At 37.2% G+C, this 23,495-nt stretch overlaps 1 protein-coding gene across 1 annotated transcript in view; it reads left to right on the top strand.

The window, feature by feature from the left end:
* JAK2 (Janus kinase 2) overlaps positions 1-23,495 on the top strand; it is a 161,089-nt gene that overhangs the window by 104,645 nt on the left and 32,949 nt on the right. The window contains exons 10-14 of the mRNA XM_049774261.1: positions 3,638-3,824; positions 4,665-4,792; positions 6,622-6,756; positions 16,280-16,367; positions 22,281-22,408. Of these exons, the coding sequence (XP_049630218.1) occupies positions 3,638-3,824; positions 4,665-4,792; positions 6,622-6,756; positions 16,280-16,367; positions 22,281-22,408 (666 nt within the window). The remainder of the gene's footprint in view (positions 1-3,637; positions 3,825-4,664; positions 4,793-6,621; positions 6,757-16,279; positions 16,368-22,280; positions 22,409-23,495) is intronic.

Below are 23,495 nucleotides of genomic sequence, written 5' to 3'. Positions count from 1 at the left end.
ACCCCCCAAAAAAAACCCAAAAAGATTGTGTCTTTTTATTTATTTTTATTATTTATTTTATTTTATTTTATTTTGAGTGTTTGGGTATTACCAGTTTGCCAAACTCCATCATGTTTCTTCTTACAAAAATGGAAATCACTGTATTTATATCAAAATAAATCAAAAGTAAAATTTAAGTAGTAGTTATTGTATTATAGTAAAATATGGCTTATAACAGAGAGCTATTTAGTACTTTGAACTTATAGTTTTATAATATTTAAAATAACTTCTTACAAGTATATTTAAAGCATAGAACCACAATGACATATTACTATTAATAGATAATTTTGGATTCGAAAATCACTATGCAAAATTTTATAAAAATGATGATTTACAAGGTAGCTTCATGACAGAAATTGTGAACTTTTTCTTTTGTGTATGTGGGGCCACACTCAGTAATGCTCAGGGGTTACTCCTGGCTATGTGCTCAGAAATCGCTCCTGGTTTGGGGGACCATATGGGACACCGGAGGATCAAACCGCACTTTGTCCTAAGTTAGCACTTGCAAGAGAGTGTCCCTACCTACTGCTTGCACCACCATTCCGGCACCAAATTGTGAACTTTTTTGTTTGTTTGTTTGTTTGTTTTTCGGTCCACACCCATTTGATGCTCAGGGGTTACTGCTGGCTAAGCGCTCAGAAATTGCCCCTGGCTTGTGGGGACCATATGGAATGCCAGGAGATCCTTCCTTGGCTAGCACTTGCAAGGCAGACACCTTACCTCTAGCGCCACCTTGCTGGCCCCAATTGTGAACCTTTTAAGCTGCTTTCAACATTATCTTTTTTAAAAGTAGAAAAAGTGTTATTTAATTATAATTTTAATCAAAATTAGATCTCTAACATATAGATTATATTAATTTTTCATAACTATATATTTCTCTCTGATTTTATTTCTTCTATTTTAAGAACCACATCCAGGGTGCTGGTGGGGGTGAAAGACAGCTAAAACAATCCCTGGTAATACTGACCATGTATTTGGGGTCTGGCAGTGTTGCATTGTGGGACACCAGGGTTCATGTAGATGTACTTGTTCAGTAAAGTGGCAGACCGGAAGTACTAGGATTAAGCTCATGGTCTCACTTGTTCCAGGCATGTACTTTACCATGTAAATCATTCCTGGCCCTATTGTATGACTTTTATTTAAAATTATTTTCTTATTATGAGTCTATTGTGTTATCAAATTCAAATTTATATTTTTTCGTTTTTGGGTCACAACTGAGGGTGCTCAGGGGTTACTCCTGGCTTTTGCTCAGAAGTCACTCCTGGTGAGCTCAGGGGATCATTCGGGGTGCTGGGGATTGAACCTGGGTTAGCCACATGCAAGACAAATGCCGTACCTGCTGTGCTATCGCTCTTGACCCTTTTAAGTTTTTCTTATCTGTCCTGCTTTATTCAAGCTACATATTAAGGACCTTATGGTAAAGTTCTGGAGCCTTTAAGAAACTTATCTTTTGGAGGGGGCTGGAGAGATAGCATGAAGGTAAGGTGTTAGCCTTTCATGCAGAAGGTCATTGGTTCAAATCCCGGCATCCCATATGGTCCCCCAAGACTGCCAGGGGTAATTTCTGAGCATGGAGCCAGGAGTAACCCCTGAGCGCTTCTGGGTGTGAACCAAAAACCAAAAAAAGAAAAGATACTTAACTTAAAAAAACAAAAATAAATAAATAGGAACAACAAAGAAAACTCCAAATTTGTAAATCATAGTTCTTTAAAAAAAATATTCTTTAAAAGGGGCCGGAGAGATAGCACAATGGTGTTTGCCTTGCAAGCAGCTGATCCAGGACCTAAGGTAGTTGGTTCGAATTCCGGCATCCCATATGGTCCCCCATGCCTGCCAGGAGCTATTTCTGAGCAGATAGCCAGGAGTGACACCTGAGCACTGCCGGGTGTGGCCCAAAAAACAAAACAAAACAAAACAAAAAAATTCTTTAAAAAGAAAAAATAGTTCAAGTAATGTAATTATCAAGTAGAGTTAAATATACTTAGTAACAAAATGTGTTAGTAAGCAAGATATTTTGGAATGGTAAGGACTTGAAATTGATCTTTTGGTTGGGCCACACCTGGTGATGCTCATGGCTCAGGAGACTATGCATTCAGGAATTAATCCTAGCAGTACTCAGGAACCACGTTAGGTGCTGGGTCAGCCACATGTAATGTAAGGCAAGCGCCCTACCCGTCCCTTGAGATTGATCTTGATGCATTTAACTTAACAGGTCTGTATGTACAATATTTATATATGCTTAGAAGCAGCAGCTCAAAAAATAGGTGAGTAAGTTAATGGTATAGCACATATGAGAAACATTGAAAAAATGAAAAATAATTAAAATCATGTTATAGGTGATTATATAATTAAATAGTGGAACAATGGAATGACTCATTACTTTGCTTGCGGAATGCAAGAAGAATTGTTATGGAAGAAACTCACAGAAAAAGTACTTGAACTGAAGTCTTGAGGAATGATTAGAAGCCCATTGCTTATGAGGAAAGAACAGTTAGGTAGAAAGAATATGTATTGTTATAAAGACATGATAAAGATGGCAATTGCTAAAAATTATGTAATTCATTTAAGATATCCAGGACATAGGTTGTATCTTGGAAATGGCCGTAGTTGAGACTGAAGATACAGCGTAAGCTAGTAGAAAACTTTACATGCACAATTACTTTTGATTTTGTCTTATAAGATAAGGAGCTATTAAGGATGATACCACTATTGCTTATTTTGCTATTTTTTTTGAATGGAGTCTATCAAGTATTGCTCAGGAACCTTGGGATTGATCACTCCTAGAAAAACTAAGCCTGTGGATATCGGCCTGATATGGGTTCAATGTTCAGGGCCAGTGATGTGGAATTTCTTGAGCCAAAACTGCACTTTAGGTGCATTGAGGGCTATGCAGAGCTGGAATATAGAATATAGTATGGAATATAGAATATAGTAATAATATAATGTAATAATAATATAGAATGTAGTAACTCATTTTTACCAGGCATGAGCTCCAGTCATTTATCTATCACTACTTTTTTTTTTTTTTTTAAGTGTTTTTGGCCTTACCTGGCGTAGGGCTTAGGGCTTCTTCTTGGTTTTTTGCTCAGGGCTCAGGGGATTATGTAGAGGGCCAGGGATTGAGCCTGGGTCAACTGTGTACAAGACAAGTGCTCTATCTGTTGTACTCTCTCAGGTCCTGTACTTGCTTTTTAACAAATTTAATTGTAAACCACCTCTAAAGGCCATGCAATTGTAAATAGATGATTTTTTTGTGTGTGTGTGGTTTTTGGATCACACCCGCCAGAGCCCAGGGGTTTTTCCTGGTTCCGTGCTCAGAAATTGCCCCTGGCAGGCACGGGGGACCATCGGGATTCCAACCGATGACCTTCTGCGTGAAAGGTAAATGCCTTACCTCCATGCTATCTCTCCAGTCCCAATAGATGATTTTTTAAAGGAAGCATTTATCTCTGTCCTCCTGGAGGAGGACTTTATTAGAATTTACTTTCAAAACTACTGAAAATTTTGTTGTGTGTTTTTGTGATATTTTGTGTGTTAGGATGCTTACTATAATAGTGGTCATTGTGCTTTTTATTTCCCTCTCTTTTGGTGCATATAGAGAGAAAATGTCACTGAATACAAGCATTGCTTGATTACCAAAAATGAAAATGGAGAATACAACCTTACTGGTACTAAAAAGAACTTCAATAATCTTAAAGATCTTTTGAATTGCTACCAGATGGAAACTGTTCGCTCAGATAGTATAATTTTCCAGTTTACTAAATGTTGCCCTCCAAGGCCAAAAGGTAATTTTATAATTATTATTAAAATATTATATGTTGAATCTAGGGCCCGGGAAGGTGGCGCTAGAGGTAAGGTGTTTGCCTTGCAAGTGCTAGCATAGGACGGACCTCGGTTCGATACCCAGTGTCCCATATAGTCCCCCAAGCCAGGGGCGATTTCTGAGCGCATAGCCAGGAGTAACCCCTGAGCGTCAAACGGGTGTGGCTCAAAAACCAAAAAAAAAAAAAAAAAAATTATATGTTGAATCTATGTTGGGAGTTATTTTTGCTATATTTGGTTTAAGATATTCAAAAGAATGGTGCCAAAGAGGGAATTATGCAAGCAAAATAATTTGTTTCTTCTGTTATACAGGCATCCTCAAAAAGTATTATTCATTTGTTTGTATTGTCTAAAGTCATTTGAGTTTCTATAATTCTAAAATGGGAATTTTAGAAGAGTGCATTTAAAAAGTAATAGTTGATTGGTATAAGTCATTCATGTATTGAACTAAAGATTTTCACTGCCTAATTTTCTTACTGTTTTTAAGTAAAATCTTTTATATCCTTAAACATTTTTTCTCTTGAAAGAAATAGGATTATTAAAAATTATCATTTCTAGAAGTTATCATAAATAATAGACTTGATTAAATATATGAAGATTAAAACATATCAATATTATATTTTGAACACATAAAATAATTGATTAGAGAACATCAAAATTAAATGAATAAATTTCTTAAATTTTATTCTATGAAAAAATGACTATGATAAGTTTTTAGGCATTTTATTGTAGATAGAACACATTTCCTCATACCCCCTTGAACAGTTTATATCATCAATTTGTTTTTTGTTATTATTTTACAGATAAATCAAATCTTCTAGTCTTCAGAACCAATGGTGTTTCTGATGTACCAATCTCACCAACATTGCAAAGACATAATAATGTTAACCAAATGGTATTTCATAAAATCAGAAATGAAGATTTGATATTTGTAAGTTTAATCTAAATGATCATTATTTTTCTCTTTTTAGAATTTGCTTCAGTAACTTACCCCCATTTTGTGTTTACGTGATGTTTGGAACTACTTGTTCCAAATATGGTGAGTGTAGTGAAATTACTACCTTGAATATTCTAAGCAGGCACTACACTTTACAACTTAAGCTAGCTCCCCAGGTTTTGAACTTTTTTAAATAACCTTTGCTATAAAATGTCATTGTTGTTTAAAGAGCTTTATTCTTAGAATTAGTGGGCTAGAGAAAATAATAAGCACGAAAGGTACTTGCTTACCTTTTAAACTGCCTACCCGGGTTTGTTCAGTACTGTATATGTTTTCTGAGCACCTCCAGAATGATACCTGAGCACAGAGCCAGCCCAGAGAATCACTGAGTGCTTTGCAAACCCACTTCAATTTAAAAAAAGTAAAATTACTGTCTCTTCAAAAAGTTAGAAATAATCTTTAATAGGCCAGAGAGATAGCACTGTGGTAGGGCATTTGACTTCCATATAGCTGACCCAGGAAGGATGCGGGCGGGTTTGATCCCTGGCATCCCATGTGGTTCCCCGAGCCAGGAGCAATTTCTGAGTGCAGAGCCATGAGTAACCCCTGAGCACCGCAGGGTGTGATTTCCTTCCCCCAAAAAGAAATAATCATTTTAATTCCTAAATATTAAAATAAATAATGAAAAAATGACATATTTTTAGTTTTAAATTTTAAGAAGGGAAAGAAAATTCAAGGAATTCCAAATGTTGAAATAAGGCCACAATAGTAGAGAAAAACTGACATTTTGACTACACAGTGTTGTTGGGAATAGGAATGTGTGTCACTAATCAAGGAGTAGGGAAGAAGGGAAGAGAGTTTTAAGTTTTAAATGGGAGATAGGAAGTTTCTGGTTCACCTCCTATAGACAGATCAGTTATATAGTCATATATATATATATATATATATATATATATAGTCATATATAGTCATAAAGCAAATAATTATCCTTCAAAAATTTTTTCTTTTATTTAAACACCACGATTACAAAATTGTTCATGATGGAGTTTCAGTCTTACAATGTACACCACCCTTTACCCATGAACATTTCCGCCACCAATATCCCTAGTTTCCCTTTACCCAACGCCCCCTGCCTGCCTTGGGGCAGGCATTTTACTCCCACGTTCCTCTTTATACCCAACTGTGCTCGAGGATTATTCCTGGTTCTGCTTTCAAAGATCCTCCTGGAAGGGTTCAAGGGACCATACAGCGTACTAGGATACCCTGGCTGGCTGGCTTTGTGCAAGGCAAACACCTTTCCTTGCTGACTATCACTGTCCCTCTGCTTTTGATTTTTTGAAGAACCACTATACTGTTTTTCATAGTTAGTATACCAGTATATGTTTTCACCAAAATTATGTGAGATGCATCATTCTCTCTCTACTTGCAAATATCTGTATTTCTTGACTTGGATCGAAAATACCTGTTGTGCTCCCTGGTCAACTAGCCATATTGTGCAACTTTTTGGCTTCTGTTGTCCATCTGTATGTCTAATTCAGAAAAATATATTCAGTTTCTTGTTTCTAAGTCGGTGTTTAAAAATCTGTGACCTTGGGCCGGAGCGGTGGTGCTAGAGTTAAGGCACCTGCCTTGCAAGCGCTAGCCTTGGACAGATGTCCCATATGGTTCCCCAAGCCAGGAACAATTTCTGAGTGCATACCCAAGAGCCCTGAGCGTCAATGGGTGTGGCCCACCAAAAATCTATGTTTTTGGAAATATTTCTTGAATCCCACAGCTATTCTATGTTAACCCATTCTTCCTTATTTTCTGGTTTTCTTTTAAAGAATGAAAGTCTTGGCCAAGGCACTTTTACAAAAATTTTTAAAGGTGTAAGAAGAGAAGTGGGAGACTATGGTCAGCTGTATGAAACAGAAGTTCTTTTGAAAATTCTGGATAAAGCACATAGAAATTATTCAGAGGTATGTTCTTTGTTAAATATAGTCTAATATTTTTAAATGTTAAATGCAGTTTAATATTTTTAAATGTTAAATGCCATTTAACATTTTTAAATATGTGATTTTGTAAGCATTCAACATACTAATTTAAGCAGCTTTTCAAAATCAGAAATTTTAAAGTACATATATAAATGTCCTGAGAACATATTTAGGGGTTTTGGAAGTAAAGAAAACATTTAAGTTATTATTGAAAAGGGATAGTTAATTCCAAACTTCTTTTTTATGGTTTTACTTTATGGGTTTATAATTTACATACTACAGCATATACTTCTGGATTCTCTATTTGATCCTGTGGTTATATTTGTCAGTTTTTGTGCTAAATTTAAGTTTACAGCATGTTCATATATCTGTTAACACAAACTCCCATTGCATTACTCTTCATTTTATACTTTCCTTGACAATTTGGGCCATTTATCTTTACATATGATTATTATTTTAGACAGTTATTTGAAACTTCAGGTGAATAGATTTTTATTATATTTGTCATTTACTTCAGAGAATCTACCTCCAAGAACCTTCATATTTTCACAGATTTTCTCCATATATACTAAGTTTTTAAACTTGATTCTGTAGCTTATAGAATTTGTTAAATTTTCTTTACTATTTCACATAATAAAATGTTTAGAGGCTAGAGAGTGGATAGGGTGCTTGCTTTGTAGACAGCCATCCCAGGTTTGATCCCTAGTTCCTCCTATGGTCCCATGAGCATCAACAGAAGTGATTTATTTCTGAGCATATATCTAGGGATAGGTGCTAGGCCTATTCCATACACATCACGTGTGCCTTCCCTCTCACTCATTTCTTCCCCTCCACCTCTCCTAAGAAAATGTTTGAACATACTAAGGAGACTTGTAGAGGAATACAGAATGCTTTTGGTATCATATAATCTTCAGAATGATATCATTGTTAGATTAAAATTGTTAAATTCGGTGAGTTTTCTGTTGGAGTTGTGGATTGTGCTGGTTTCTTTGCTTGGCAGACACTTGGGGGCCTCCCCAGGCATCCCCTGACGGCTTGCCTCGGCTGAGGCGTGTCTCGCTGGGGCTGTGAGTTTTCTGTTGGAGTTGTGGATTGTGCTGGTTTCTTTGCTTGGCAGACACTTGGGGGCCTCCCCAGGCATCCCCTGACGGCTTGCCTCGGCTGAGGCGTGTCTCGCTGGGGCTGTGAGTTTTCTGTTGGAGTTGTGGATTGTGCTGGTTTCTTTGCTTGGCAGACACTTGGGGGCCTCCCCAGGCATCCCCTGACGGCTTGCCTCGGCTGAGGCGTGTCTCGCTGGGGCTGTGAGTTTTCTGTTGGAGTTGTGGATTGGGCTGGTTTCTTTGCTTGGCAGACACTTGGGGGCCTCCCCAGGCATCCCCTGACGGCTTGCCTCGGCTGAGGCGTGTCTCGCTGGGGCTGTGAGTTTTCTGTTGGAGTTGTGGATTGTGCTGGTTTCTTTGCTTGGCAGACACTTGGGGGCCTCCCCAGGCATCCCCTGACGGCTTGCCTCGGCTGAGGCGTGTCTCGCTGGGGCTGTGAGTTTTCTGTTGGAGTTGTGGATTGTGCTGGTTTCTTTGCTTGGCAGACACTTGGGGGCCTCCCCAGGCATCCCCTGACGGCTTGCCTCGGCTGAGGTGAGTGTTTGGGGGCCGGAGTTGCAGATCAGGCTGACTGCTGGACCCCTAGGCCCGGCAGACATTTTGGGACCTCCCCCAGCCTGCATCAACCTGGGAACTTTGACCTGATTCAGCATTAATCTCTTCAAGGCGTGTCTCGCTGGGGCTGTGAGTTTTCTGTTGGAGTTGTGGATTGTGCTGGTTTCTTTGCTTGGCAGACACTTGGGGGCCTCCCCAGGCATCCCCTGACGGCTTGCCTCGGCTGAGGTGAGTGTTTGGGGGCCGGAGTTGCAGATCAGGCTGACTGCTGGACCCCTAGGCCCGGCAGACATTTTGGGACCTCCCCCAGCCTGCATCAACCTGGGAACTTTGACCTGATTCAGCATTAATCTCTTCAAGGCGTGTCTCGCTGGGGCTGTGAGTTTTCTGTTGGAGTTGTGGATTGTGCTGGTTTCTTTGCTTGGCAGACACTTGGGGGCCTCCCCAGGCATCCCCTGACGGCTTGCCTCGGCTGAGGTGAGTGTTTGGGGGCCGGAGTTGCAGATCAGGCTGACTGCTGGACCCCTAGGCCCGGCAGACATTTTGGGACCTCCCCCAGCCTGCATCAACCTGGGAACTTTGACCTGATTCAGCATTAATCTCTTCAAGGCGTGTCTCGCTGGGGCTGTGAGTTTTCTGTTGGAGTTGTGGATTGGGCTGGTTTCTTTGCTTGGCAGACACTTGGGGGCCTCCCCAGGCATCCCCTGACGGCTTGCCTCGGCTGAGGTGAGTGTTTGGGGGCCGGAGCGCGGCCGCTCCGCTGCGCTTCGCGGCCGCGCACTCCACCTCGCCAATGAGTACCACCACAACACGTAGAAAAACCCACAGCGTAAGCGAGACAATGGGGAGACTACGCAGACCAACTTCAACCATAGAGAATGAAGATGGAAACTCTGATGACCCAACAACGACCAACTACCTAAGCAGTCTTTCAGAAATGGAGTTTAGAGACGAAATATGGAGGTTGCTATCAGATATCAAAGAAAGTATAAATCAGAGCACTAATAAAAATCAAGAGAATATGAAGACAGAAATCAGAAAACTCCAAACTGAAATATCAGATCAGATAACAGGTCTGAAAAACTCAATAGACGAATTGAAGAACATAATGGATGAGTTTTCCAACAGGTTAACAGCAGCTGAGGATAGAATTAGTGCTTTAGAAGATGAGATGCATAACAACTTTACACAGCAGAAGAGATTAGAAAAAAACCTCAAATCAAATGATCAGACAATGGAAAATTTACTCAAAGAATATGAGAAGATGAAAATAGAAGTCTTTGATAAGCTCAACAGAAACAACTTCAGAATCATTGGAGTTCCAGAGACCCAAGAAGAAAATCTTCAGGAAGAATCAATGGTTAAGAACATCATCACTGAGAAACTACCAGAGCTAAAGAAAACATGTGACCAAATCCTGCATGCCCGAAGAGTACCAGCTAAAAAAGACCCCAGTAGAAACACCCCAAGACACATCCTAGTCACCATGATGAAACCCACCGATAGAGATAGAATACTGCAAGCAGCAAGATCGAAAAGGGAAATTACATTCCACGGAGCATCCTTGAAATTTACAGCAGACCTGTCACCAGAAACACTCAAGGCCAGAAGGCAGTGGTGGGACGTAGTGGCAAAACTCAATGAAATAAATGCTTCGCCAAGAATATTGCACCCAGCAAAACTAAGTTTCAGGTTTGACGGATGTATACACGGCTTCACAGATAAACAACAGCTCAAAATCTTTGCAGACTCAAAACCAGCCTTAAAAGAAAAACTGAAAGATCTACTCTAAAAACAAGACAGAACAAAAAACACACCAAACTTCTACACAAAGATGGCAATAAATCCCATGACAATTATTTCTCTCAATGTCAATGGACTAAATGCACCAGTTAAGAGGCACAGAGTGGCGAAATGGATCAAAAAACTGAAGCCAACCTTCTGCTGTCTACAAGAAACACACCTGAATAGTCAGAATAAACATAGACTCAAAATCAAAGGCTGGAGGAAAATCATTCAAGCAAACAACACCCTTAAAAAAGCGGGGGTGGCCATACTAATATCAGATGACACAAACTTTATACTCAGAAAAATTGTAAGGGACAAAGATGGATATTATGTACTAATCAAGGGATTTGTACAGCAAGAAGAAATCACTCTCCTAAACATATACGCACCGAATGAGGGTCCAGCAAAGTATTTAATACAATTGTTGACAAATCTGAAGAAGGATATCAATAATAACACAATAATTGTGGGAGACCTCAACACAGGCTTGTCAACACTTGATAGGTCAACCAAATGGAAACCCAACAAAAATATACTAGACCTGCAAAAAGAAATGGATGAAAGAGGCCTAGTAGATATATATAGGGCACTCTATCCTCAGAAACCTGGATACACATTCTTTTCCAATGTACATGGATCATTCTCCAGGATAGATCATGTGCTGGCACATAAAACATACCTCCATAAAATAAAAAAGATAGACATTTTGCAGGCTGCCTTTGCTGACCACAAGGCTCTGAAGTTAGATGTGAACTGCAAAGGGACACAGAAGAAAAAATTTAACACCTGGAAGTTAAACAGCCTCATACTCAATAACCAGTGGGTCCGAGATGAAATCAAGGAGGAAATCAAAAGGTTCCTGGAAACAAATGACAATAAAGACACAAACTATCAGAACTTATGGGACACAGCAAAAGCAGTACTGAGAGGAAAATTTATAGCTTTGCAAGCACACATCAGGAAGGAAGAAGGAGCTTACCTGAGTAGCTTAATGACACAGCTAATAGAACTAGAAAGTGCTCAACAAAAGGACCCAAAAATAGGGAGACAGAAGGAAATAACAAAGCTGAGAGCAGAAATCAACGAAGTGGAAACCCAAAAAACAATCCGAAAGATCAACGAAAGCAGAAGTTGGTTCTTTGAAAAAATAAACAAGATTGATAGACCATTGGCAAAACTCACAAAGCAAAAGAAAGAGAGAAACTTGATAACGCGTATTAGAAATGAGAAGGGGGAGATCACTACAGATACTGCAGAGATTCAAAGGGTATTCAGAGAATACTTTGAGAAACTCTATGCCACTAAATATGAGAACCTGGAAGAAATGGATAAATTTCTGAACTCATATAACCTTCCACGGTTGAATAAAGAAGAGGTAGCATATCTAAACACCCCCATCACTATTGAGGAAATTAAAACTGTAATCAAAAATTTACCCAAAAACAAAAGCCCAGGCCCTGATGGATTCACGAATGAATTCTTTCAAACCTTTCAAGAGGAACTACTACCAATTCTGGCCAGGCTCTTTTATGAAATCGAAAAAACAGGAATACTTCCAAATAGCTTTTATGAAGCCAACATCACCTTAATACCAAAACCTGATAGAGATGCTGCCAAAAAAGAAAATTACAGACCAATATCCCTGATGAACACAGATGCAAAGATCCTCAACAAAATCCTGGCGAACAGGATCCAGTGCCTCATCAAGAAGATCATTCACTTTGATCAAGTAGGTTTCATCCCAGGAATGCAAGGATGGTTTAACATCCGTAAATCTATTAATATAATACACAACATAAACAACAACAAAAATAAAAATCACATGGTCATATCAATAGATGCAGAAAAAGCATTTGATAAGGTTCAACACCCATTCTTGATTAAAACTCTCAGCAAGATAGGAATAAAAGGAACCTTTCTCAATATAGTCAAAGCCATCTACCAGAAGCCAGTGGCAAATATTATCCTCAATGGAGAAAAACTAAAATCCTTTCCTCTAAATTCTGGTACAAGACAAGGCTGTCCTCTCTCACCACTCCTATTCAACATAGCACTGGAAGTACTTGCTATAGCGATTAGGCAAGAAAAAGATATCAAGGGAATTCAGATAGGAAAGGAAGAAGTCAAGCTCTCACTGTTTGCAGATGACATGATACTCTACTTAGAAAACCCTAAAGACTCTACCAAAAAGCTTCTAGAAATAATAGATTTGTATAGCAAAGTGGCAGGATACAAAATTAACACACAAAAATCAATGGCCTTTTTATACACGAATAATGATAGGGAAGAAATGGACATTAAGAGAACAATCCCATTCACATTAGTTCCACACAAACTCAAATATCTTGGAGTCAACCTGACTAAAGATGTGAAGGATCTATACAAAGAAAACTACAAAACACTGCTCCAAGAAATAAGAGAGGACACGCGGAAATGGAAACACATACCATGCTCATGGATTGGCAGGATCAACATCATTAAAATGGCAATACTTCCAAAAGCATTGTACAGATTTAACGCGATTCCTCTAAAGATACCCATGACATTTTTCAAAGAAGTGGATCAAATACTTCTGAAATTCATCTGGAACAACAAACAACCTCGAATAGCTAAAGCACTCCTTGGGAAAAGGAATATGGGAGGCATTACTTTCCCCAATTTTAAGTTGTATTACAAAGCAACAGTTATAAAAACAGCATGGTATTGGAATAAAAACAGACCCTCAGATCAGTGGAATAGGCTTGAGTACTCAGAGAAGGTTCCTCAGACATATAACCACCTTGTTTTTGATAAAGGAGCAAAAAATCCTAAATGGAGCAGGGAAAGCCTATTCAACAAGTGGTGTTGGCACAACTGGTTAACCACTTGCAAAAAAGCGAACTCAGACCCCCAGCTAACACCATATACAAAGGTAAAATCCAAATGGATTAAAGACCTTGATATCAGAACTGAAACTATAAGGTATATAGAACAACATGTAGGTGAAACACTCCAGGACATTGAGACTAAAGGCATCTTTAAGGAGGAGACAGCACTTTCCAAGCAAGTGGAAGCAGAGATAAACAGATGGGACTATATTAAGCTGAAAAGCTTCTGCATCTCAAAGGAAATAGCGCCCAGAATACAAAGGCCACCCACTGAGTGGGAGAAATTATTCACCCAATACACATCAGATAAAGGGCTAATATCCAAAATTTACAAGGTACTGACAGAACTATACAAGAAAAAAACAACTAACCCCATCAAAAAATGGGGAGAAGAAATGAACAGACACTTTGAAAAAGAAGAAAGGCAAATGGCCAAAAGGCACATGAAAAGATGTTCAACATCACTAATCGTCAGGGAGATGCAAATCAAAACTACTATGAGGTACCACCTCACGCCACTGAGATTGGCACACATCACAAGAAAGGAAAACAAGCAGTGCTGGCGGGGATGTGGAGAGAAAGGAACTCTTTTTCACTGCTGGTGGGAATGCCGTCTAGTACAACCTTTATGGAAAGCGATATGGAGATTCCTTCACAAACTGGAAATTGAGCTTCCATACGATCCAGCTATACCACTCCTAGGAATATACCCAAGAAACACAAAAATACAATACAAAAAACCCTTCCTTACTCCTATATTCATTGCAGCGCTATTTACAATAGCCAGACTCTGGAAACAACCAAGATGCCCTTCAACAGATGAGTGGCTGAAGAAACTGTGGTACATATACACAATGGAATACTATGCAGCCATCAGGAGAGATGAAGTCATGAAATTTTCCAATACATGGATGTACATGGAATCTATTATGCTGAGTGAAGTAAGTCAGAGGGAGAGAGAAAGACGCAGAATGGTTTCACTCATCTATGGGCTTTAAGAAAAATGAAGGACATTTTTAACAATATCTCAGAGACAAGAGAGATGAGGGCTGGTAGGTGCAGCTCAGGACATGCAGCTCATCACATAGAGTGATGAGTGCAGTTGCAGAGATGACTACACTGAAAACTATCATAAAATGTGAATGAATGAGGGAAGTAGAAAGCCTGTCTCGAGTACAGGTGTAGGGGGGTGGGGAGGAGGGAGATCTGGGAAATTGGTGGTGGGAATGTTACACCGGTGAAGGGGGGGTGCTCTTTACATGACTGTAATCATACAACTATAATCATGTTTGTAATCACGGTGTTTAAATAAAGATAAAAAATAAAAAATAAAAACCCACTAAAACAGAAGTGACAAAAATTAAGAGCATAGTAGGTGATATAAAATATAAACTCAACAAAAGCTCAGGATAATAGCAACTGAGCAAAAGGTCTAGGAATTCCAAGAGGAGAAAGAAACAGCTAGAAAAAAAACTGAAGGTGAAAAATAGTCTGAAAAGAAAGGAACAACATAGCAGAGAACTATGGAATGAGTTCAAAAGGAAAAATATAAGGATCATCAATACTTCTCAGCCGTAAGAAAAGATAAAGTCAGGCAATTTGCAGCTGCATGGAAAAATCTGGGGAGTATCATGCTGAGTGAAGTTATTCAGAGGGAGAGAGACTGACCCAGATGATCTCTTAATATGTAGGATATAAAGAAACATAAAGGTGGAATAATGGAAACCTAAAGACAATAGAAATAGAGAACAGAAACAAAGAACATGAGAACTGATATTTAGTAAAAAACAAACAAACAAAAACAAGCCCCTTCTTTGGGGAGGGTGAGAGGGAAACTGGGGACATTAGTGGTGGGTTATGTGCATTGGTGAAGGTTGTTGTACATTGTATAACTGTAACTCAATAATGAGCAACTTTATTTGTGGAAAAAGGACAACCGTATTATGAACAATCTTGTAACCAGGGTGTTTTAACAAAAAATTAAAAATAAAAATAATTTGGGCCCGGAAAAAAAAAAAAAAAAAAAAAAAAAAAAAATTGTTAAATTCCTTACAATAGCAAGGCTTTATATCTGTTTTACTTAAACTGTCCTAAGTTTATTAGTAGAAGATGGTAGGAAACACATAAAAGACAGAGTTACTGTAGTCCAGAATACCATGATGTTGATTATTATGATCCTATGAACAATAGTTGTATGTTCTAATTACAGTTTGCATTAGAGTAATGTGTTGTGAATAAATCCTTTCTGTACCTCAGTACCACCCTGACTTCTTGTTTGTTTTTGTTTTGGGGCATATCCAACAATACTTGGGACTTATTCCTGCTTCTTCACTTGGATCATTCCAACCAAGCCTAGGGAATCACGTGGTGTGTTAGGGATCAAACCTGAATCAATGGCATTTAAGCAAGCACCTTCTGTGTTTATTATAACTCTGGTTCTCATTTTTAATTCTTTAGAAATGATTATTTGAGGGGCCAGAGAGATAGCATGGAGGTGGGGTGTTTGCCTTGCATGCTAAAGGTCGTTTATTCAAATCCTGACATCCCATATGGTCCCCTGAGCCTGCCAGGAGTGATTTCTGAGCATAGATACAGGAGTAACTTATATTGAGTGCTGCCGGGTGTTATCCAAAATCTAAAAAAAAAAAAAAAAGGAATAATTATTTGAAATTTCGATAGGCCCGAGTTCTAATTCTTTCTTTCTTTGTACTTTTGTTCTCCTTGGTAGGTTCTATAAGTTGCAATCCACTAAATCTGGGGCTGAAGAGATTTAAGGCACTTGCTTCACATATAGCCAATCTCTGGTATTTCATATGGTCCCCAAGCACTTCCAGGATTAATTTCTGAGTGCAAAGGTAGTGGTAACCCTGGATTATTGTTGGGTGTGATCCCTTCAGCCCCCCCCAAAAAAAACATTAAAACTACATCATATATGATGTCTTATATCACTCTTGCCAATTCTTACTGCTATTTTCATGATCCAGACTTACTCAGGTACTTCTTAAGAATAAACCTAAAATCAAGTTGATGACAGGTGGAATTCACATGAGGGACTAAAACACATTATAGGCTCTTTTCTAGCTCTGTGGGAAGAGAAACATTTCTCTTAATGGTGGAATGTATCTTTCTGAACTATAAGTTCTTATAGACGTAAATAATAACTTCTTTACATTTTTTGTATGTTTTTATTTTACTTAGTCTTTCTTTGAAGCAGCAAGCATGATGAGCCAACTTTCTCATAAGCATCTGGTTTTAAATTATGGAGTATGTGTTTGTGGAGAGGAGAGTAAGTAAAACCACTGACTTTTAAACACTAATACTTTTCCTTAGAACATTTGATTTCTTTTTGTAGAAAGTTTAATTTGATCATTGTAGTCAAATACTGGTATCATGATTCAAGTGTCAAGTATTATTGAAACCAGAATTATTGTGGAACTGTTCACTTGTCTCCCAAAGAAAGAAAACTAATGAATTAAAATGCAGAAAGGTTACTATGCTTTATATTCAATAATATACTTAAGAGTATTATTGTAAACCAGTGTCATAGAATCAGTGTTGTTCTATCAATAGCAATATAATTTATGGCTTTTTCAGCATAACATTGGAGTAACTGGCCATTTCAGAACAATTTCTTTTGGCATTATGAAGCACAGCATATAAAAGATAGACTGAACTTTTGATCTAACTGAAATAATGTAGGTATTGAACTAAATTTGGCTATTCATAAATACAAAATTTATTCAGATGAAGTGACCCAAGACCCCCAACTGAGGCCCCAGGAGAAAGAGAAAGCTGAGAAACAATATGTCATTTTATTCCCACTCTGAAGTCTGCTGCTGCCAAGGGAGTTTCTGAGTGAGAAAGCAGAGAGCTAGGTAGTTTAGTGGCCAGGGAAGGCAGTGGGGATGGAGATGAGGCCTGTAGTTCCAGGCTTTGAGAAAGAGAATAGAGAAAGGTAGAGAAGAAGCAAGCAGCATCTTGCAGATGCATGCTTTATCTCTGGCTCTGCTGCAGACTCTACTTTGCCTCCACTCCCAATTGTCAAACTTTTTTCTTAAATACCTGCTGGACACTTGTCCATTATTGAGGGGGGGCATTGGGGCATGTCCAGGTTCAATTCTAAGGGTGTGTCCAGGGGCCGTGTCCAAGTCCAATTACCATTACAAAAAGTTAACTTTAAATATAACATTCAGAAAATTATGTAATTTTTCATTTTCATAAATAATGTATAGTAAGTCATATTAGTTCTTACATAACACTTTGTAATACTTGGGAAATAGACAATCTTTTAAAAGCATTACTTTTAGATTAGTTCTATGGGCATCAGGTATTTCTTGGAGCTGATGTAATTAGAGTAAACTTAAAATGAAGTAGTGAAAGATATTGCCCACTAGCCCTTAACCAGAGAAGTTCTATATTTCATTTAATTTATTGCCATTTCTCTCTTTTTTAATTGGGTAAACAAAAGAATAAACTACAAAGTTTGAAATCATGCTTTTAGAACATGTGATCTCAGTTCTTAAACTTTATACTTGTTCATGTGGGTTGTACTTTTATATTTAAAACATTTGAAATTGGAAAATGTGATATAATTGATGATATGCCAGTTGTCAATTTGTAATACCCATTATAGAAATATGAAATTAATATCTAAGAAATATAATAATCTTAAAAATCCCAAGACGTTTTTTTGCTCTTGTCCATTGTAACTTCTAGATCTTTAATCTTCTTCTCTTTTTTTGACACTTTCGCTGATTTAAATTTATCTATAGTCATTCCTAATTATTGGCAAATGACTTGTTCTTTATATTAACTATGGACAATAAAACTGAGTAAATTTTGAGTTATTTACCCTGAAGTCAATCCAAAGTCAATTTCTATAGTTGACAGTTCTTATGTACAAAGAGAAAAGGAAGTAATTCCAATATTAGTTAAAGCAGAACCACTAATAACAGGTTTATAATATACATTTTTCTAGTATGTTTAGGGTTTCAGAGTCCTACATTTGATCCACAGTGCAGTCTGGGGGGAGGGGGGAGGGGGTAAAGGAATGTATTGAAATTACAGTCCTGAGCAGTTACTACATTACAAATTTGTACTGGATATGAATAAACCCTAAATCCTGTTATTCATTTATAACATTTATCTTTATTTAGTAGCAGTCTTGACTTTCAGGAATTTGTTTAGGTATAACTGTTGGAAATGGGGGATGATGGAGCAATATTACAGCAGGTAGGGCATTTACCTTGCACGTGGCCAAGCAGGATTTGGTCCTCTGCTTCCCATATTGTCCTCTGAAACTGACAGGAGTTATACCTGAATGCAGAGCCAGAAATAGCCCCTGAGCAGCAACAGGTATGGCTCCACCTTCCCCCAAAATTGTTGGAAATGTTTCTCTTTGTCTTAAAGGCAGCCAGGACAGTTCTAGAAGCAAACAATTATTTAGCAAAATAATATCTCATTTTAAAGAAATGTTTTATGATATTTTATTAGGTGCTATTAATGATAGGATTTCTATTAATTATGGAATTATTTAATAATAGAATTTCAGACATACTGTGCTCAAATACTAATTCTACCACCAGAGCATTCTAGACTCTCTACAGACATCTCAAGTCCCACCTATCCATTGCCCTTCTCCCTTTACAAATGCTTTATTCGTCAGGATGTTTCCATATTCTGACTGTTACTCTCTTACTGTGTTTCTTTATATGCTACATATGAGAGGCATAAATCTATGGCTTTTTCTATCTAAATTATTTCACACAATATGATATCTTCTAGTTCCACCCAAGTAGTAGCAAATGGCACTATTTTGTCTTTTCTTAGCTGAGTATAGTATTCTATAAACACTTTGTCCACTCATCTGTTCTTGGTCACTTCATTGTTTTCAAATCTTGATGATTGTGAATTGTGCTGCCATAGACATAAGGATTCAGCAGTAGGAATTCTGGGATTATAAGGGATTACGAAGTTTCAAAGTAGTGTTTTAGAACCATGGGATAGAAGCCAAATGTTTATGGGAGCCGAATTCTTAATTTCTTTGAGGGGTCTCCATACTATTACATAGAAAAACTGAGTCAGATGATATTTCGACCAAGAGCAGATTAGGAGTTTCTTTCCCTCCATATCTTTGCTAGCACTGATTTCTATTTTTTTTTGAAGTGCCATTCTCTCTATATAAGGTGATAGCACACTTTTTGAATCTATATTTTCCTGATGATAAGAAAGAAGAGCACTTTTTCATATACCTATTGACTGTATTTTTTTTTTTTTGAGGAAGCATCTGCTCATCTCCTGTCCACATTTTTTTTTTGGATAGGAACAATTTTTTTATGTTAAGTTTTGAAAGTACAGAAAACAAGGGTATCTTTTCTCACCACTGTTTTTCAGTGTATTGGAAGTCCTTGCCATAGCAGTGACGCAAGAGATATCAAGGTATCAAGGAGATCTACATCAGAAAAGAGGTCTAATAACAGATAAAGTGTAATATTATTATACTTTAAAAACCTTAAAGACTATTTGAAAAAAAAAAAACTCTTGAAACAGTAAACTTGTGCAATAAAGTATAAGACTGCAAAATCAGTATGAAAAAAATCCATGGTATTTCCATATGTAAACAATGAAGTAGAAAATATTCTTTTTAAAAGTCCCATGCACAGTTGTGCCCCAATAAACCTGACATTGAACTTAACAAAGTGATGAATGACCTATACAGAAAGAACTATAATTCACTATTAAAGTATTTCAACAAATTGAAATACTTTTCCATTTATTAATTAGGGGGATAAAAATTTAAAAATCATTATACCTAAAGCACTATTAAGATTCAATACAGTAGGGGCCCAGAGAAATAGCACAGCGGCGTTTGCCTTGTAAGCAGCCGATCCAGGACCTAAGGTGGTTGGTTCGAATCCCGGTGTCCCATATGGTCCCCGTGCCTGCCAGGAGCTATTTCTGAGCAGACAGCCAGGAGTAACCCCTGAGCACTGCACAGTGTGGCCCAAAAACCAAAAAAAAAAAAAAAAAAAAAAAAAAATTCAATACAGTTTTTGTTAAATTAAAATTATCATAATATTTTAAAATATACAGATTAGATGTTGTTAATTTTTTGTAGAATAAATAACAAAACTCCTCAAATAACCAAATCATCTTAGGGTTAAAAAGAAGATAGAAATCTTTACTTACCCGAACTTTAAATTATAAATGTATAGCATTGAGAACATAGTATGGGAATAAAGGCACATTCTTAGACCAATTAATTAACATTGCTAACACAGAGACCTCTAATCTACAAAGGATTTATGTTTATGAAAACCTTTTCAAGAAATGGAATTGGGAAAACTGGCTGTCTATATATTAAATAAACAAACAAACGAACGAACTTGGATTTCTGTCTCACACCACATATAAAAGTTAATTCAAAGTGGACCAAAGATTTGCTGTTTTATCTGAATCCATGTATTTTGAGGAAAAATTAAGCAGAACTCTACATGATATTGACTCAGAGACAAGATCTTAAATGATTCAGTGTCACTGATCAAGCAAATGCAAGCAAGAAATAAATTATAGAAATAAATAGAAGCAAGAAATAAATGGGACTACATCAAGTTAAGATGTTTCTATATTGCAAAAGTAGAATAAAAGATACTGTATGGACTCAGAGAAAATACTTACCTTATTACACAACTTAAAATTATTATCCAAGGGGCCAGCGAGGTGGCACTAGAGGTAAGGTGTCTGCCTTGCAAGCGCTAGTCAAGGAAGGACCGCGGTTCGATTCTCCCGGTGTCCCATATGGTCCCCCCAAGCCAGGGGCAATTTATGAGCACTTAGCCAGGAGTAACACCTGAGCATCAAATGGGTGTGGCCCCTAAAACAAAAATAAAAAAATTATTTTCCAAGATATTGATAGGTTTTTTAAAGTTTTAAGACAAATAGTGTAAAATAGTCATTTTTGGCAGCATAAAATAAATGTAGGAATGGAATTTAACCTGTTTCTTCTACTGCAAAATAATAGACAATGTTGCTAATATTTATGTGTAGAATAATAATTTCAGGAAATTTTGAATGTTAAAATTATTTTGGGGAGAAAAATATTATGAAAAATCTTGTTTAAAAATCAACTGTCATGCAGTACTAATATATAGAGATGAGGCATGCTAGACTAATGTGTACACATTGTAGACAATAGCATAGATATATATGATTATATTTTTACATAATGTCTGTTTAAAAGTTAATATTGCATATTGTCTTGGGACCAGAGAGGTGGCGCTAGAGGTAAGGTGTCTGCCTTGCAAGCCCTAGCCAAGGAAGGACTGTGGTTCGGTTCGATCCCCCAGCATCCCATATGGTCCCTCCAGGCCAGGGGCAATTTCTGAGCACTTAGTGAGGAGTAACCCCTGAGCATCAAATGGGTGTGGCCCAAAAAAACAAAAACAAAAAAAAGTTGAAGTCTTACTTTCAACAAAATGAATCAAAGCATTATTCTAAGTATAAAATAAGTGAAACAAAGCCATTACTGTGTGATCTCACTTTTAAGTAAAACCTTAAAAAAAGGCATAGAAAGAGATCATAGTTTCGATTGCCTGAGGAAGAGGGTAGGGAAAGAGGAATTTACAAGGACAAGGTTAAAAGATACAGACTTTATTCAGTCAGAAGGAAAGAGATAGATACGAATAATCTCTTTCATATGTGGGACTTAAAGATATACAGCAAGGTAACAACAAAGGTCCAAAGACAGCTTCATGGGAGAACTTTCCACACAATTGAGTTGAAGGGAAGGAACATTGGAAGAGGGAAGGGTCTCAGGGTTCTTGGGGGGGAAAGGAGTACACTGGTGATGGGTATACTGTTGGAATTATGTGCATGAGAAATTGGTAATAGCATTGTAAACTACAGAATCTCAATCAAATAATTTGTAAAAAGTTAAAGTATATAGACTTCCAGTAATAAATAAATGCTAGAGATATAATATTCAACATGACAATAGCTAACATTACTGTATTACTTAGGAGAGTAAGAAAAATTTGTTCTTCTGACTGCTGTGAGAAGATGGTTATTAGTTGCATTATTAAAATAATAATTTCATAGTATCTATAAATTAAATCATCATGCTTTATGCCTTCAATTTTTCCTAAAGTTTGAATTACAAACTTTCATTATATGTATACTTATATCTTATATTTTTATGTAGATATCCTTGTTCAGGAGTTTGTAAAATTTGGATCACTAGATACTTATTTGAAGAAGAATAAAAATTCTATAAATATATTATGGAAACTTGAAGTGGCTAAACAGTTGGCATGGGCCATGCATTTTCTAGTAAGTACTTAATATTTTATCTTATAAAATATTGTTTTATGTTATAATATGGAATAGATCTTCACCTGGGAACAAGAAATAAATATGTAAATAAGTGCCATAATCATTTAAAATATTTGCCGTTTATTGCCAGAAGAACTAAAACCTGAGGTGTAAGATGGGAGCCATGGTAGTGTAGGACTTTGAGACTCAAGAGGGAAGGATATAGGTGCTTTGGTAGTGAGCAGGTATAGTAGCATTCCAGGCAAAAAACAATCGTATGCTGGCTCAAAACTACCATTATACCACAAAATTAAGTGAATGAAATCATAAGTTTAAAATTATCTTTGATGATAAAGGTATTTTTAGGCCTATATTTATTTATATGAAATTACTTACTCTGGAAAGAATATCCTTGTCATGCCATCCATGCTAATGGATGTTTGTAGTTTGTGCCAGTTAGATTCAGGACATTTTACAGAATGTTTCGCATAAACAATTCTGTTAATTACTTATATCAGAAAATTCCTGCAGAAAATTCCTTGTTTTGGGCCCGGAGAGATAGCACAGCGGTGTTTGCCTTGCAAGCAGCCGATCCAGGACCAAAGGTGGTTGGGTTCGAATCCCGGTGTCCCATATGGTCCCCCATGCCTGCCAGGAGCTATTTCTGAGCAGACAGCCAGGAGTAAGCCCTGAGCACTGCAGGGTGTGGCCCAAAAACCAAAAAAAGAAAAAAAAAAAAAAAGAAAGAAAAGAAAAGAAAATACCTTGTTTTACTATTAATGGTTAATTGAAAATTATGGGCAATGAGAAAACAATATTGCCCAAAAAGCAGAATGCCAAAAGGAGTGCCAGTGTTAACAATACTCAGAATGCATCTATGTTCTACTGCTGAGTTGAAACAATATTTCTGTCAGCTACTACATAGAAATTCATAGTATTTTAAACTCAGCTGTGAAAAGTAAGCTGTTATTGAATAGTTTTAATTTGCCTTGTTTCATCATGTATTATGGATTTTATGCCATTAAAAAATGTAAGATAGAAAGTAAAGTAATACCCTTAAATTTATTTATATTTTCTCAGATTGTGCCTACAAATTAGTTTTTTT

The sequence above is a fragment of the Suncus etruscus genome, chromosome 1 (assembly GCF_024139225.1).
Source record: "Suncus etruscus isolate mSunEtr1 chromosome 1, mSunEtr1.pri.cur, whole genome shotgun sequence".
NCBI lineage: Eukaryota > Metazoa > Chordata > Mammalia > Eulipotyphla > Soricidae > Suncus > Suncus etruscus.
Note: the sequence above shows the minus strand (reverse complement) of the source record. Positions and strands in the feature narration are given on the sequence as shown.